Here is a 16,765-nt window from a genome sequence, read left to right on the forward strand (position 1 = left end):
AAGCATCTTTCTCTGTCTCACATATTTAGAAGCTGTAAATAGTACATAAAACATAACTTAAACTTTCCTGGAAAGCACTTTGTGCAATCTGAGCATTTTTCACCCTAATTTGTTATCTCTCTAAAGTATCCTTTTTTTCACAGGTTTATTTTTCCCTCGCCCAGTGATTCCTGAAGCCTCTCAGTGAGTATCACTTTCTAAAATGTATCTATAATAAGGGACTTGGCACTTAAGCAAACAGAAAAGCCCACCCAGAAAATGCTTTGGGATTTGGTTATTCAAATAATTGCCTTGTCCTGTGGAGCATCTGCAACTGAGATGAATAAAATCTCTCAGGTTTGATTCCTTCCAGGACCTGAAGGAGGTGAAAAAGATGGAGAGAGACTATTTAAAAGGGGCTGGAGTGACAGGACAAGGGGGAATGGCTTCAAACTGAGAGTAGGGTTAGATGGGATATTGGGAAGAAACTGTTCCCTGTGAGGGTGGGGAGGCCCTGGCACAGGTTGCCCAGAGAAGCTGTGGCTGCCCCATCCCTGGGAGTGTCCAAGGCCAGGTTGGATGGAGTTTGGAGCAACCTGGGCTAGTGGAAGGTGTCCCTGCCCATGGCACGGGGTGGGACTGGATGATCTTTTATGTCCCTTCCAATCCAACCCATTCCATGATTCTGTGATTCTCCATCAGCTCCCTTCAAATTCTACCAACATCCTCCTCCTTGTGCACGGGCCATTCTTTTCCTCTTGTTGTTTTAACAGTGATCCAGGATCTGGAAGAGGGTTGAACCTTCTGGATCCTGGGTCTGGAATTACAGCTGTAATCCACTGTAATTATAACTGATACACCAGAGGTATGTTGTGTTTAATATAATTAGAGAAGACCAGGCTTTGCTGTTCTGATCCTTTCCATGTGAACAGTTACTGTGTGATCTGTTCCAGGGATATAAATAAACTCTAGTAGGTAAAGCACTACCTGGTGTAAATAAAGATGTCAAATAATAGTCCATAACACAAATCCAGATCCTGGGTGGAGGATGATGGCTTCTGCTGTGTTCAGAGGTGTCTTATATCTAACATTCCATAAAAGTGCTGTATTTTATAGCCATGGTTGGTATTGAAGTGAGCAATGTTTCATCCCTGAGCCTTTGGTCCCTCTGAATATGCCTCTATCCACAGCTAGAGCAGTAATTGCAGAGCCCAGTAAGGTTTTCATTTAGGGACCATATGGGAAACATATGGGAAAATCCCTCTTGTGTTGACCTGTCATTTATTAGGAAATAGATTTCATTTTATGAGATCTTTCACCTTATGAAATGTTTTGTTTGTTTGGCTTTGCTGAGGTGTTCTTGCCTTCCCTTGAAATTCAACTCTCCTCTCCTCAGTAAATTGATACTTTTGTTTACTTGCTGGGGAAATGAAAATAATGCCTGCTGTGGTGGGGTGACCTGGTGCCCACCAAAGCTGCCCTGGCACTGTCCCCAAGCTGAGCAGGGGACAGGGAGCACAGGGAAAGGCTCAGGGGTGGGATAAGGGCAGGGAGAGATCCCTCCCCAGCTCCTGTCATGGCCAAACAGACTCAGCTTGGGGCAATTACCTTCATTTATAACCCATCAAACCAGAGGAGGACAATGAGAAATAAAACCGAATCTTGAAGCACCTTCCCCACACCCCTCCCTTCTTCCTGGGCTCAGCTCCACTCCTGATTCCTTCTCCCTCCTCCTCCCCAGTGGCTCAGGGGGATGGGGAATGGGAGCTGTGGGCAGTGCACACCTTGACTCTGCTGCTCCTTCCTCCCCAGGGGTTGGACTCCTCACACTCTGTGGGATCCCTCCCAGGGGAGAGAGTTCCCAGGAACTGCTCCAGTGTGGATCCCTTCCCACGGGGTCAGTCCTTCAGGAACTGCTCCAGGGTGGATCCCTTCCCATGGGGTCAGTCCTTCAGGAACTGCTCCAGGGTGGATCCTTTCCCATGGGGTCAATCCTTCAGGAACTGCTCCAGGGTGGATCCCTTCCCATGGGGTCAGTCCTTCAGGAACTGCCCCAGTGTGAATCCTCCACATGGTCACAGGTCCTTCCAGCAAACCTGCTCCATGTGGGCTCCTCTCCCCATGGATCCACAAGTCCTACCAGGCCCCTGCTGCAGCACAGGCTCCCCACGGGCTCACAGCCTCCTTTGGGCATCCCCTGCTCCCTGGGGGCTCCTCCCGGGCTGCAGGGGGGTCTCTGCTCCCTGTGGACCCCCGTGGGCTGCAGGGACACCTCAGCTCTGGTGCCTGAAGTGCCTCCTGCCCCTCCTTCTGCACCAACCTTGCTCTCTGCACAGTTCATTCTCTCACACGTCCTCACTCCTCCCTTCTCCAGCTGCACTGGGGCAGTTTGGGGGTTTTTTCCCCCCCTCCTTAGCTCAGTTACCCCAGAGGTGCTGCCACAGCCCCTGCTGGGCTCAGCTTGGCCAGCAGCAGCTCCATCCTGGAGCCATCTGGGACACAGAGGAAGCTTCCAGCAGCTCCTCACAGAAACCACCCCTGGCCCCCCCCTGCACCCCCCAGTCAAACCCAGTACACTGCTGAGGGTTAAACTTCAGTTTTGGGGGTAAACAGCAGTAGCAGATGAGATACCTTAGGAGTCTCCTGCTTCTCTGGAAGTGCCCTTGGTGGTGCAGATGGGAGGGAGATCAGTATGGAAAACACGACCTAGATGTTCTTTCTAAGCAGAGTACTTACATATACACATAAATATATATGTATATGTATATAATGATGTTCCAGGCACTGGCAGCTCTTTAAAGGAGCAGCAAAAGCTCTTTTTTTTCAGAGAAATACCACATCAACAGCCTCAGCACAGTCCCCAGTGATTAAAGCTACACCTACAAGACAAGCTGGAAGCTTTGCCAGCAAACCTCCTCCTTGCTAATGCCACCGAAAGTCCCTTCATTATCCCACCCAAGGCAGAGCTTAAAAACAGATCCTTTCCGGAGTCCCTGCATCAGAAAAGAGAGATTCAGGAATGCAGCAGCACAATCAAGGAGGCACAGAAATCTTTTGCCCTTTCTGCAGTGATTTCTGTGTAGGACACTCCTGCTCCAGGTACAAACACTCTGTGCTTCCCATGAGCAGCCATTCGATGTGTCTATTCAGAATTTTCCCAAAAAGCTCTTTTGCATTGGGAATGTGTTTTAATATGAAATCTAGTTCCTGGATAATTGATAAATTATAGCCATGAATAGCTTAAATATAATTAGTTAATATGAGGTGGAGAATTGTCATTTTTACAAGGAGAACTATCAAATTATTAGAGTTCACAGGATTTGAATAACCATTTATTAAGCATTAAGAGAGTCAGAATTAACCCTTCTTTGGCTCACTGCATGTGTGTGTCAAAATTTATTTTGTTCCTTGGTAGAATTGAAGTGCAAATTAATGTTGAGACCTTGTGGCTGTTCATCACAAATGATCTCCTAAGCCAGAATGGAACTAAATAAACAGCAAGGCAGCTCAAACACAGGCTTGTACATAGTGATCACTCCTGTGATTTGAGTCACTGAGCTGCTGTAGTGAAATTTAAAATATGGGGCTTAAATGGGTTTGAGTCAGACTTAGGTATTACCCTGGCCATTTGCACAAGAATGGGTAACAGGCTCTAATACTCCTTCAGGTTCCTGGTGCTGAGATTATCCACACAAAAGAAAGAAAATGTATTTTTGCAAGCAAGATACAAATGTGACAATTAAATCCAGTGAATGGGGTTTTATTCCCTGCATTGCTCAGCCTGAGTAGCTTGTACCCACCCTGGTCAAAAGCTTTATTCCAAAACCTGGTGCTTGGCATCCCAGTTTTCCCAGCACTCCCTGACAGGGCACATTTTGTCTGAATGAGTGGCATCACTGACCTCCCCAGGGCTGCCCATGGCACTGCCCAGGCTCCCCAGGGCAGTGGGCACAGCCCCAGACCTGCCAGAGCTCCAGGAGCATTTGGAGACGCTCTCAGCACAAGGGTGGGATGGTTGGGGTGTCTGTGCAGGGCAGGAGTTGCACTTGATGATCCTCGTGGGTCCCTTCCAACTCAGACTGTTCCATGATTCTGTGATTCCAACTGGGAAGCTTAAAGCCTGAAGTCCTTAATTTCAATTATCTCGAGAGGTGCTCCAGTCAGGCTGCAAAATAATTTGTATGTGGCACCTCTCTCCCTGCTAATCCTGAGCAGTGATACCTGGTGTGCTCAGTGACTCCTCAGCCTATTGACCTGACCCTATTGAGCAGTTTCTTGTGATCCCATCCATGAGTCCTCCTTCGTCTGCACTGATCCACTCCAGGCAGTTTAGGAGCTAAACTCAGCTAATAGCTTTTCTCCTGCTTTGTTTTTTGTCAAAGTTTATATGCATATCTATAATTTCAAAGTGACCTACTCGGTTTTTTCACTCGATGCAATTTTGTACGGGCAGAAAAAAAAAATAAAATCCATCTGTGGAATTTTTCTCTCCAAGATGACAAATGCTCAGCTGGAAAGCAGTTACCCCAAACAGGGCCATGTGTGTGTGTGCTCAGAGCTATTCCACAGGCACCTTGCTCTCCCTGTGTGCATCTGCCTTTGCCCATGGCCAGCTGGAGCAGAGGAGGGTGTCCAGTGTCAGGGGTGGAGGTGGCCAAAATTATGTCACAGGATCCTTCTGCCTTTGTGCTGTCTTGTTCCTGGACACCAGAGCACTGAAAAAGTAAAATGTACACCCTCTGTGAGCTGCCCTGACTTATCTGGTGTGATTTGCCCTCAACAGCATTGCTGAACCTTGTGACTTTGCAGTGGGAATTCTGGAACGGGGGAAACGTTTCCCAGTTTGGAAAGTTACTCTTGGGATGTGTCCAGCCTCTCAGACCTGGGGATTTTGTTCCTGCTTATTTCCTATCACCTCTGTGGGTCATAACAACCTTTCTTTCTTTCCAAAACTGTCTCCTCTGTACCTCAAGTACTTCCTGTTGGAAGTTTTTAGTGGCAGCCCCATGGAATGAGTCAGCTCCATGCTGCTCACAGTCTGTTGAACGAAAGGACTCTGAAGGAATAATTCCCTTATTACTGAAGCCTGGTTTTGACAAAATTGTAGAATTCAGTGCTCTCTTGTAGCTCTGTGTGTCTAATTGATAGAAGGCAAACACCAAAGCCTCATGTGAATCATGGAATTATTCAGGTTGGAAAAGACCTCCCAGGCCATGGAGTCCACCCTGTGCCCCATCCCCACCTTGTCCCCCAGCCCAGAGCACTGAGAGCCACCTCCAGTCCTTCCTTGGACACCTCCAGGGATGGGGACTCCACCACCTCCCTGGGCAGCCCCTTCCAGTGCCTGACCACCCTTTCCATGGAGAAATTCCTCCTGATGTCCAACCTGAACCCTCCCCTGGCACAGCTGGAGGCCGTTCCCTCTCCTCCTGTCCCTTGTTCCCTGGGAGCAGAGCCCGACCCCCCCCGGCTCCCCCCTCCTGTCAGGGGGTTGCAGAGCCAGAAGGTCCCCCCTGAGCCTCCTTTTCTCCAGGCTGAGCCCCCCCAGCTCCCTCAGCTGCTCCTGCTGCTCCAGCCCCTTCCCAGCTCCGTTCCCTTCCCTGCACACCCTCCAGCCCCTCAATGTCTTTTTTATCATGAGGGGCCCAAAACTGCCCCCAGGATTTGAGGAGGTGCCCCAGCAGTGCCAGCACAGGGGTACAGTCCCTGCCCTGGTCCTGCTGCCACACCATGGCTGGCACAGCCCAGGTGCCCTTGGCCTCCTGCCCACCTGGGCTCGTGTTCAGCCACTGCCTTTTCCATTGAGCATCTTTCCAGCCCCTCTGTCCCCAGCCTGGAGCTTGGCCTGGGGCTGTTGTGCCCCAAGGGCAGGACCTGGCACTTGGTCTTAGTGAACCTCAGGTGTGAGTATGTGAAGGTCAGAGGCAGGAACACAAGAGCAGCAATGCTCTGGTTCATTATTCTGATACCTCCCTTCCTTAAAAGGCTCTGAGTGTATCTTTTAGAGGAAAAAAATCAGTGTTGCATCCAGTAAGTTATTTCCCAGAGAAATACCAAAAATATCTTTCCCCTGAGCATTGGCCTTTCTGCAGTAATTACTCTGGAGAAAATGCAAATACACTGTCCAGGCCACAAATAAACCCACTCTGGAATGGCATCACTGCTGGTGCTGGGTCCTGGCTGTGCTGCCAGGGTTCACCAGCCCTTTCCAGCCCCAGCACAGTCACAAACTAGAAACTCACCTCATGTCCTGCTTGTGTTTTCCACTTCTTGGAGTCTCTGAGGAGCTTAAAGATCACCCCACTCAAAGGACTTGGCAAACATGTCTCCACTCTGTGAGGAGGTGACTCCTGTGCTCCTCATCTGAAGTGTTTTCCCATCTGCCCAGACTTTTCATGTGTTCTTTTTTTTTTCCTAGAAAATTCACTTTCTTCCTCTTTTTTGTTTCATGACCTGCATCCTACTCATTCCTGACCTGCATCCTACTCATTCCTGACCTGCATCCTACTCATTCCTGACTTGCCCAGCCCTGGGCAGGCACATCTGCAGGGCTGGCCCAGCTCGGGCTCCTCAGCACAGCAGGGCCAGGGAGCTCCTGCAGCGGGGCCAGCGCAGGCTGTGAGGATGAGGAGGGCACTGGAGCATCTCCCTGAGCAGCAAAGGCTGAGGGAGCTGGGGCTGTTCAGCCTCCAGAGCAGAGCCTGAGAGGGGCCCTCCCACTGTGTGTCAGGGGCTGCAGGGAGGGGGCAGAGGATGGAGCAGGCTCTGCTCGGGGGGCCCAGCAATGGCACAGCAGGAACGGGCAGGAACTGATGCCCAGGAAGCTCCAGCTGGACAGGAGGAAGAACTTCTTCCCTGGGCAGTGCCCCAGCTCTGAACAGGCTGCCCAGGGAGGGGCTGGAGTCTCCTCCCTGGGGAGATTCCAGAGCCCTCTGGACACAATCCTGTGCCCTGTGCTCTGGGCTGGCCCTGCCTGAGCAGGGAGGTGGCACCAGTGACCCTCTGGGGTCCCTTCCAGCCTGACCCATCCTGGGATTCTGGGATCCATTGGCAAGAGGAAAGGACAAGACCAGCTACTTATAAAGGCCAGGGAAAGAAGCAAGGTCTGAAACACATTTAGGTTTTGGCTTTATGCTTGAGACTCTCAAACTCTATTTTCCCCTTGCATTCCCCAAATACTCTTTCCTCCCTGTCCCACCATCCTGTGTCATCCTGGCCCTAATGACACGTTCTGTGTCATTCCTGTCCCAGAGCCCTTCAGAGCTAATCAGGACATTTAGGATTAATGGCTGTGCTTTCCTGTTTCCATCAACTAAATGGATATTGCTCATCTGGAGTTTATGGTCAGTGCTGATGGCTCTAAAGCTCCTTACAGATATGATGCCATAAAAAAAATGTAAAGGCTCTTGATGGTTTATTATTTTTTATATGTAATATTTACTGCCTTTCCCTGCCTTCTTGTGGAACATAACAAATGGTGTTCAGCTCCCTGCAAACGTGTGGTAAATCAATTGTTCCACAGTTTTTTCCAGGTATCCTTACTTAGTGTTGGTTTTCATGCACACGTTTTGGAAACTACGTAAAATACGCCTTAAATAGCAGAATAAGATAAATGCCAGGGCCCTTACAGCTTCTTCCACCTGCTTTCAATGCAGAGATGCCAAACAATTCCAGTGCTTTATAGCCTGTTGTCCCAAATCAGATTCTGTGTTACTTTTGGTTTAAGGGCTAATAGCTTTTTGAAATATATTAGTGTTTTCTGGTGACAGATCCAAGATTAGCTGTTTATCCATTGTTCCAAGAGGTATTCTATAATCCTGTGGCACAGTAAACTTTATGAGGAATTTTACAACCTTCAGTGAGTGCATTGTGTTTTAAAATGCTAAAAAAGCAGTTCAGGAGAGAAGGAAACAAAGCACTGCAGTGTGTCCCTCTGGTGTTCCACTGGCCTTTGAAGTGTTAGAGAGTGAGGAGGAATGACTGCAGGAGGAATGACTGCAGGAATGACTGCAGGAGGAATCACTGACAGCCAGTGAAAAGCCTGCAAACCAAACCTTGAAGTGTTGCAGAACTTCTTCACTGGGGGCATATTGGCCTTAACACCATGAGCATCAAGAGTGGTGGGACTGTCCTTGAGCCCAAGTTGCTGCCAAACCTTGAGCAAGCCCTTGGTAGCACCAGCACTGAGGGAATGACACCCATTGGATTCACCTTCCCTGATTTTTTCATGTAATGAGATGGAAAGTGGCATGGGCAGCACATGGAGGGGGGGATTCTGCCCCTCTGCCCCCTCAGCTGAGACCCCCCTGCAGAGCTGCTCCAGCCCTGGGAACAGCACAGGGAGGACATGGAGCTGCTGGAGAGAGTCCAGAGGAGGCACCAAGATGAGCAGAGGGATGGAGCAGCTCTGCTGGGAGGGAAGGCTGGGAGGGCTGGGATTGTTCAGCCTGGAGGAGAGAAGCTTTGTGGTGACCTGACTGTGGCCTTCCAGGAGCTGAAGGACCCAACAAGAAAGATGGAGAGAGACTATTCACAAGGGTCTAGGGTGACAGGACAAGGGAGAATGTCTTTAAACTGGCAGAGAATAGGTTAGATCAGATATTGGGAAGGAATTCTTGGCTGGGAGGGTGGGGAGGCCCTGGCACAGGCTGCCCAGAGAAGCTGCCCCATCCCTGGAAGTGTCCAAGGCCAGGTTGGAGCAACCTGGGCTAGTAGAAGGTGGAACTGGATGTGCTTTAAGGTCCCTTCCAACCCAAACCATTCTGTGATTTTTATGATTTGGGGCAGTGCAAAAGCAGGAGCACATCCATTGCTCCACAGGTGGTTCATGCAGGGCAAGGCCAAGGCAGAGCTCAGGGAGGGCAGGGCTCAGGACATCCCAGTTTCTTGCACTGTTGCAAACTGTGGATACAACTTGGATGAATCTCTCCATAATGCTTTATCCCCCTTTTGCATGGAGGAGAAGGAAAACATCCAAGTGCTGGGATGAGCCAGCCCAGAGCAGGGGGAACTGGATGGGCTCAGCACAGCTTTTTGCCTTTAAAAACTCCTCTGTGAGACCTTCAGCCCTAGATGCAAATGCACGTTCCCTCAGGGGATGTATTTCAGAGGCAGGGTCTAGCACATAATTTTCTCTCTCTGCCTCTTTAAAGATGTCATATCCTTCACCCACAACAAATGCTATTGTTGGAAAGAAAATGGAAAATCTTTCTGGCCATTCTTCTGAAATGAAAGCAGCAATCTTCAAAGCTAAGAACAATCCCTTCAGGGGAACTCAGTAACTACTCAAACCACACGAAAACAGGCGGTTTGTACTTGTGAGGGATGGAGACTCGGGACTGTTTGATCAGGCTGAGGTACCTGTGGAGATGTTTGCGCTTGGCAGTGGCTGGAATGGTGTGTCACCAGGACAGGGTGGGCTCTGCCTGGGGTCTGCTTCTACAGGGGGAGAAAACAGCAGCCAATTTGGGGCACCAGTTTTCATTTTTAGGAGCAAAGTTCCAGGTTTTACTGAGCCTTGTGATCTGCTTTGCTTTGCAGCTCCGCCATCCAGTGACTGGTGTGAGCGGAGCAGCCTCGGCCGGAGCTGGTTGTTCTCCCAGCCCAAATTTGGGTTTGGTTTGTCCCAGATCTCCTCCTGCAGTTTCACCTAGACATGAAACAAAGGGAGGGGACAGGGTTCAGCCACGAATGACTCCCCAGCTGAGAATATTTGTAATAAAAAGGAGGATTCTACCTGAAAAAAAGCTTCTTTTGGGGACCTCCAGGCTGGGATTTGCAGTTTTGTGGCCCCACCTCCCAAACCAACCACCCACTGCCCGTGGTGGGGACTATTTCAGCAGCAGTGCTGAGCTGAGGGTTTCAATGTGTTTCTTAGGGCTGCTTAAAAATGTGAAGGTGGAAGCAGCAGAGAATGGGACTTTGTGCAACACGTGCCAGAGTCCAGCCCTACCCTGGATGTCCCCCATTCCACACAGGCTCCAGTTGGGCTCCACATGTTGGGATTCACATGGAGAGTGGAGCCCTCCTGAACCTGCAGCCCCCAGTGAGTGTCTGAATGTTTGATCCTTGACTGGATGCTCAGGATGATCAGAGGGATGGAGCACGTGTCCTGTAAGGAAAGGCTGAGAGAATTGGGATTGTTCAGCCTGGAGAAGAGAAGCTTTGGGGTGACCTGACTGCAGGGCCTGAAGGAACTACAAGGAAGATGGAAAGAGACTGTTTACAAGGGAATGACAGGACAAGAGGAATGGCTTCAAGCTGGCAGAGAATAGGGTTAGATGGGATATTGGGAAGGAATTGTTGGCTGTGAGGGTGGGGAGGCCCTGGCACAGGTTGCCCAGAGAAGCTGTGGCTGCCCCATCCCTGGAGGTGTCCCAGGCCAGGTTGGAGCAACCTGGGCTAGTGGAAGGTGTCCCTGCCCTGAAGGGGGTGGAATGAGGTGGTGTTTAAGGACCTGTCCAATCCAAGGCATTCCATGATTCTATGACTATCCTGAAAACTCAGTTCTGGGGACACCCAATGAAGCAACAGCAAATCTGGAATAAAATCCACTTTGGGTTTAGTTTTATTGGATTTTTTTTTCCTACTCTACCCTTCACTGAAGTGCACAAGGATACAGAGCACCTGTGAGGGATTGCTGAGACAAGCACTCAGAGTGTTTTGGGAACTGGGAGTACAGTTAACATGCAGATTCCCAAAATAAGACAAAAGGCTACCTGAGAGGGGAATGCAGTTGTTGAACTCCAAGTGTAAACACATATTTATCTGTTTCTTGACCTACTTGATTTTCTAAAGATTAAGAGCTGTTGGAAGTGTTCCTTTTGCTGGGATGAAAACCTCTTGAAATTTTTATGAGAAGCATCTTCTAAGTTCTGTCACAAGAATTTACTGATGTCAGTCAATGATGTTTAATTAGTGTGATGCAGACACAGACTGGCATTTGTTAAGCAGTTGTTGCAATCTGTGATTCCCCTTTATTGGGAGATTTAAATTTTTAAGATTAAAGATTAAAGCAGTGTGTTATTCCCAGGTGGCCAGCCCACCATCCATAATCACAGCAGGATAAACATTGCCCTGGCGTGGCTGAAACAGAGTTTAAGCACAAATCCAGTGCAAGACATATCTGAATACTCCAAAAGAAGGATTACATAAAGAGACAAATAGTTGGGCACACTGGCTTGTAAAACTCACAGGATTTTTTTTGTTGTTGTTGGTTTCTTTAAGACACTGGTTTTATTTTGAGACCAACACACGGGGAGTTCTCATGGATGAGGAATAAAAGCAGGTGTCAGTTTGCCTTTGACACCTGTGGCTGCACCATGGCCAAGTCTTGAAGATGAACCTTCAGTGGAGTCTCCCTGACTCCCAACCCACCTCCTGCCCGTCCTGCTGGGGGGAGCAGGGGCTGGGCAGTGCACACCCTGAGTCCATGGGCTCAGGAAAGGCTCTGAGCCCTCAGCTGAACACTTGGTATAAGGTATGGAATAGTAAGTTATTCCTGAGCATGAGCTGTAGCATGTAGAAAGTCCCCAGAGCCAGGCTTAAGGAGCAGCTGAGAGGGGATACTCCATTCCTGGGATCACCTTTGCTGTGGCAGAGGCAGATTGCTACAGGAAGCAAGACCAGGCTTTTACTGAGATAATTAAACCCTGAGAGGTGTTTCCAAACATCCAAACAAATTGATTTCTGGTTGTGTCTTGGGTGCACCATCAGATCTGCAGTTCTGACGGTCACAGAATCCCAGGATGTGCTGAGCTGGAAGGGACCCCCAAGGATCATCAGTCCAACCCTCAGCCCTGCACAGGCCCAGCCCCAAGAGTCACCCCCTGTGCCCCAGAGGATCAGCCAAACCCTCCCTGAGCTCTGGCAGCCTTGGGGCCTGTGCCCAACTGCCCTGGGGAACCTGGCAGTGCCCACCCAGCCTCTGGGGGAAGAACCTTTGGCTGAGATCCAACCTAAGGCATCCCCACGTTAATAGGAACAGGGATATGTTGCAAATTGACTTTGGGATTTTTCTGCATTTCCCAGCTTCCCACTGGCATGGACACACTGCAGTGCTGCTGAAGGGGCCCCTGGGTCAGCTTTGAACTTAAGAGGCTGGTGGCAAACTGACCTCTTGTCCCAAAGGCTCTTGGTTTGGTCCTGGCCAGGCCGTTTTTGTCAGCTCTTGGATTCCCTGGGAATTTAAAACCTGCTTTGAAAACCTGGGGAAATGGCTTCATCCTGAAAGAGAGCAGGGTTAGATGGAATATTGAGAAGGAATTGTTGGCTATGAGGGTGGTGGGCCCTGGCACAGGCTGCCCAGAGAAGCTGTGGCTGCCCCTGGATCCGTGAGGTGCCAAGGCCAGGTTGGACGGGGCTTGGAGCAACCTGGGGCAGTGGAAGGTGTCCCTGCCCATGGCAGGGGGTGGGATTGGATGGGCTTTAAGGTGCCTTCCAACCCAAACCATTCCATGATTCTGTGATTTTTTCGAAGGTCTTCAGGTACCTCTTTGCCCCTGTAACCCAAAGGAACAGTATTCCCTGGCTCAGCTGAGATGTTCTGAGAGAATATGAGATGGTGATTAGGGGTTGAAATGTGATAGGCTGTATAAGTATCTTCTGCAATAAAAATAAATAAGTGAGAATTTATTTTCTAGTCACACAAAAAGTCAATATTTAAAATGGGTTTTCTGATTTTTTCAATAATCTTTCAAAATTTCAATGAACCTGCTCTTCTCCCTTCCCCTGTTTTTCAAGAAAGAAGCCAAAACTTTTCAAAAAAGCTCTAATTATAAAATGATTTAAGAATCAGTTCCTGCTCATCAAGCTGAATATTGAAGTCAAAGCAGCAAAACTAAAGAACAGTTGAGCCTTAAGCTCTGATTCTGCTTTTTCTGAGTAAGTTCCTTCATTTCTGAACTCAATCAAGAGTTGAGGCCATTCTAGAAGGTTTATAAATGCTGATCCTGAAAGATCTTTATTGATAACCAATGCAAAGATCTTTTTAATATCCTTGAGGGAGCCATAAAGCAATCTCATCAGCTAAAAGCACAATAAGTTGCTTGTTTTTTCCCAGCATTTCCCTGATGTGTCAGTGATGAGCTGTCCACACTCACGGCCTGAACTTAAAAATTCATGAAATATGAATAGAGTTATTGGAACACAGAACTAAATATGTTCCCAACTTTGAAGATAAAACTGGAGAAAGTTACTTTTGTGCGTTGGCTGTTCCCATAGTGGGGGAAAGTGAAGGCTGGAGATAAAGGGTTCACTCCCTGATGGTAAATATGTGCCTAAAGTACTGTCAAAAATGGCAGAGAGAGCAGACAATGTGCCATCAACTTCTTAATATCAGCTTCTGAAAACAAAAGATAGCTTTTGTTGCAAGCATTTACTCATTTCTCCAGCCCAGGCCTCCCATGGCCAAGGGATGGAGGGCACAGAGGAATTCAGGGATGTTGGGGACCCTTGCAGGGAGAAAACCAAGGGGAAAACCAAGTGGGAAAACCAAGGAAGGAGCCCATGGACAATACGGAGGCTAAAATTCACCTCCCTGATGGGGTTTGGACTTTCTCAGAGGTGGTTTTGGGCAGCAAAGTAACAAAGTGAAGCTGAATAATCAGGAATCCCTAAGAGTCTGAGGGAGAAAAGGGAGGATGAGCAACTCCTGAGCACTGCCTGCAAACAAAGAAATAACCCACTAACAACACCCCAGCCAGAACTCTAAGATTTGGAGGAAACAACTCATGGCTTTAAGTTGAACCTTTTGGGGAGGGGGGGAAGTCTATTTTTTGGGGTTTTTTCCTCGTGCAGATCCCAGCTTTCATACAGGGATTTAGTCACAGATTTATGCAATTCAAGCAAATTTACCTAAAAGACTCAAACATCTGGTGGAGCTGAGGGAAGGCACCTTTGCCCTGTGCTCTGGAGAACACACAGCACTGGCACTGGCTCCAGTAAGTAGCAAAAGCTATTTTTTCCTGCCTGTTTTACATCTCCCAGAATGTGAGGAGAGTCTGCCCCAGATATGTCATGGTATCATGCCACCATCAGATGCTTGCAAAGTGATCAGGCTGAGATCACTTCTGGAAATCAAGTTATTCTTGTGTTTTTAAGTCTTCTTGTAACTGGCAGCTTGTGTTGTCTGTATTTTAAGGAGCAGAGATTTGAGCTAAAGCATTACTATGTCATTAACCAATCCATTGAATATTCATGATTTAGGGATTTTTTTTTCTCCCCACAGAAGGAAAGAAGTAATTATTTTGGCTAGCACTTGAAAAGTGTGTGTGTGCTGTTCATAGAACTCCACTGGAATGGGCAAAAATAGAATTTTTCTATTAGACATGCAAACTGATCTTCCCTCCTCTATACTGAGAAATATCCTTTAGTTCTTCTTCTCTATTTAGTAACAATGTTTCGTGCCTTTTTTTGGTAGGAATGTAGTGAAAATGGAAAAAAATGAGGAAAAAAAAAAGAAGATAGAAAGTCCAGGTCCTCCAGTGGAGGCTGAGCTAGTCCTTGGTTGAACCCTGACTTGAGAGTGGGGTCTTGGTGAACCTTTTCATGTTTGTAGCAAAGGTGCAAAACTACAGTTTGTATTTGCTGTTGAAGTTTAGTTCAGTCTTGTGGTGGTGCAAGGCTCACAGGGAATTCATGCTCCAGGGCACGTGGGGAGCTGCTCTGGGGACTTGGATGCCACAAAGCACAACTTTGTCAGGTCTCCTGCAGCCTGACCCCGTCGGTGTCCATCCTCAGGACAGGACACGATCCAACGGCCTTGAGTCCTGCCAGGGGAGGTCCAGGTTGGATATCTGGAAAATTTTCTTCTCTGAAAGGATTGTTAAGCACTGGCACAGCTGCCCAGGGCAGGGGTGGAGTCCCCATCCCTGGAAGTGTTCAGAGACATGTGGATGTGGCACTTGAGGTGGTGAATATGGTGGTGCTGGGTTGATAGTCTTGGAGGTCTTTTCCAACCTTTTTCATTCTGGGATTCTCTGATTCAGGGGACTTTTTGATCCTCACTGTGTGTTGTGTGAAGTGCTCTGCTCTCCCCCGTGTCGCTTTAGGGGAGGTGTTTGGCTCTCCCTTAACAGGAAGAAAAGCAGCAACAAAAACAGGCACCTGGGGAGGTGTTTGAACCTAATCCTTCCAGACAGGGCAGGGGGATATTATGTGTATTTTTAATTTTTAGCTCTCATGCTGTTTCCCACACAGCATATTTTTCCCTTGCATTTTTTTGTGCCTATTCCTTTTCTCCTGCCTCGCTGCCCTCCCTGGACCCACACACACTCACAGTGCCAGGTGTCCTGTGGCTGTCACCCTAAAGAGAGTTGTGGCTTCCTCCCTCCCTCCCTCCCTGCTTCCTTTGGGGACTTAGTTCTGCTCCTTTCTTGGAGAAAGTGGGGGCAAAATACTTCCCTTGTCCTTCAGCAAGGAGCTGCTTCACATTCCTGTATTCTTTTTTTTTTAAGATCCTAAGAGTATAATTATTTTGGTTTTTTTGCAATAGGATCATATGTAATAGCCATGTGCCAAATGTCTTTAAATCCAGCTTTTTCCAAGCTATTTTATAATTAAAATAGATCTTGCTGTTTCTGTGCAATGCACCAACCTGACTTCAGTGGGAGCACTGGGTAATGAAGGACAACAGGAATGGCTGTCCAGCCCAGGCTGCTTCAGAATAAGCAGCAGGCAGTTTTCTGTTTGCACAAATATTTCTGCTCCTGACAGTTCAGGCCATGTGGTTTCCCTTTTTGGTAAACTGCTCTGCAAAGCTGAGGTGGTGTTTATTTATTTGTTTAATAAAAAGTGCTTTTATTGATCTAGAGAAAACATCCGAGTTGTCAGCTCTGGAAACAAAACTTGTGCTTGCCATGTGCCAAAATACCCCTGAAGAACCCCCAAAGCTGCAGGTGTTGGGCTAAGCTTCCCCTCAGTGCCAGCCAAAAGCTGGTTTTCAGCAATTTGTAAGGTACTTCCAGCTTCATGTCACCCAGACCATTCACATCTTTTCACCTTCTTAGCAGAATAATGAAGCTGAGTGTGGATGATGGACTGACCACGGTATTTTAGGGAGTTGTGTGCCTGTCACTCTTCTCCAGGCTTGTAGCAGGGTCCTGGCTCTGAATGTAGAAGCCATAAAAGATTTCATGTGCAGCTAGGACTAAATTAAAGCTCCAAATCCTCCAAAGCAATTTTAGGTTTGTTTCCATGGCATTGATTTTTTTATTTTAATTTTTTTTTTTGTTTTGTTTTTAATTATGGCTCGGGGGTGAGCGGGGTTATTCTTACCTTTTGAAAAGTTGCCTTGTAGGATACAATGACTCAAGGTTGCTTGAATTTTTAATCCGTGTTGGTGTCACCTCTCTGAAAAGCGGGGTTAACTGTGGCACGTGGATAGAGCCGGGAACAGCGGGGTTGATGGGGTTGTTCAGTGGGTGCTGTGCTCTCGGGAGAATATTCACCATTCTGGCATTAATGGATGTGAATTCTAGTGTCTGATGTTTTTATCACTCCACCTCGTGTTGGTGTTCGAGGAACAGCCGATCCTCGCTCCAACGCCGTTCCCCGGCGCCGACACAGCGCGTTTGGGGAGCGGGCTGCTCCCGGTGGGATGCCGCACCTGTCACAGAAGGCCGGGGCTCCAAGGGGGAGGATGAGGCTCCAAGGGCGAGAGTAGGGCTCCAAGGGCGAGGGTAAGGCTCCAGGGGAGAGGGCAGGGGCGCAGAGTTCGGGAGCGGACCCCGCAGCGGCCCGGGGGGCTCAAACTTTCAGCGACACGGACGAGCCCGAGCGCGTCACC

The 16,765-nt window shown here is 48.4% G+C and overlaps 1 protein-coding gene across 1 annotated transcript in view; it reads left to right on the forward strand.

Moving 5' to 3' along the window:
• Window positions 1-16,576: 16,576 nt before the first annotated feature.
• The window catches only part of GALNT17 (polypeptide N-acetylgalactosaminyltransferase 17), a 214,314-nt gene continuing 214,125 nt past the window's right edge, over window positions 16,577-16,765 (forward strand). Inside the window, exon 1 of the mRNA XM_029961230.1 lies at window positions 16,577-16,638. Within this exon, the coding sequence (XP_029817090.1) occupies window positions 16,577-16,638 (62 nt within the window). The remainder of the gene's footprint in view (window positions 16,639-16,765) is intronic.

This window comes from Manacus vitellinus, unplaced genomic scaffold (assembly GCF_001715985.3).
Source record: "Manacus vitellinus isolate BGI_N305 unplaced genomic scaffold, ASM171598v3 scaffold_32_pilon, whole genome shotgun sequence".
NCBI lineage: Eukaryota > Metazoa > Chordata > Aves > Passeriformes > Pipridae > Manacus > Manacus vitellinus.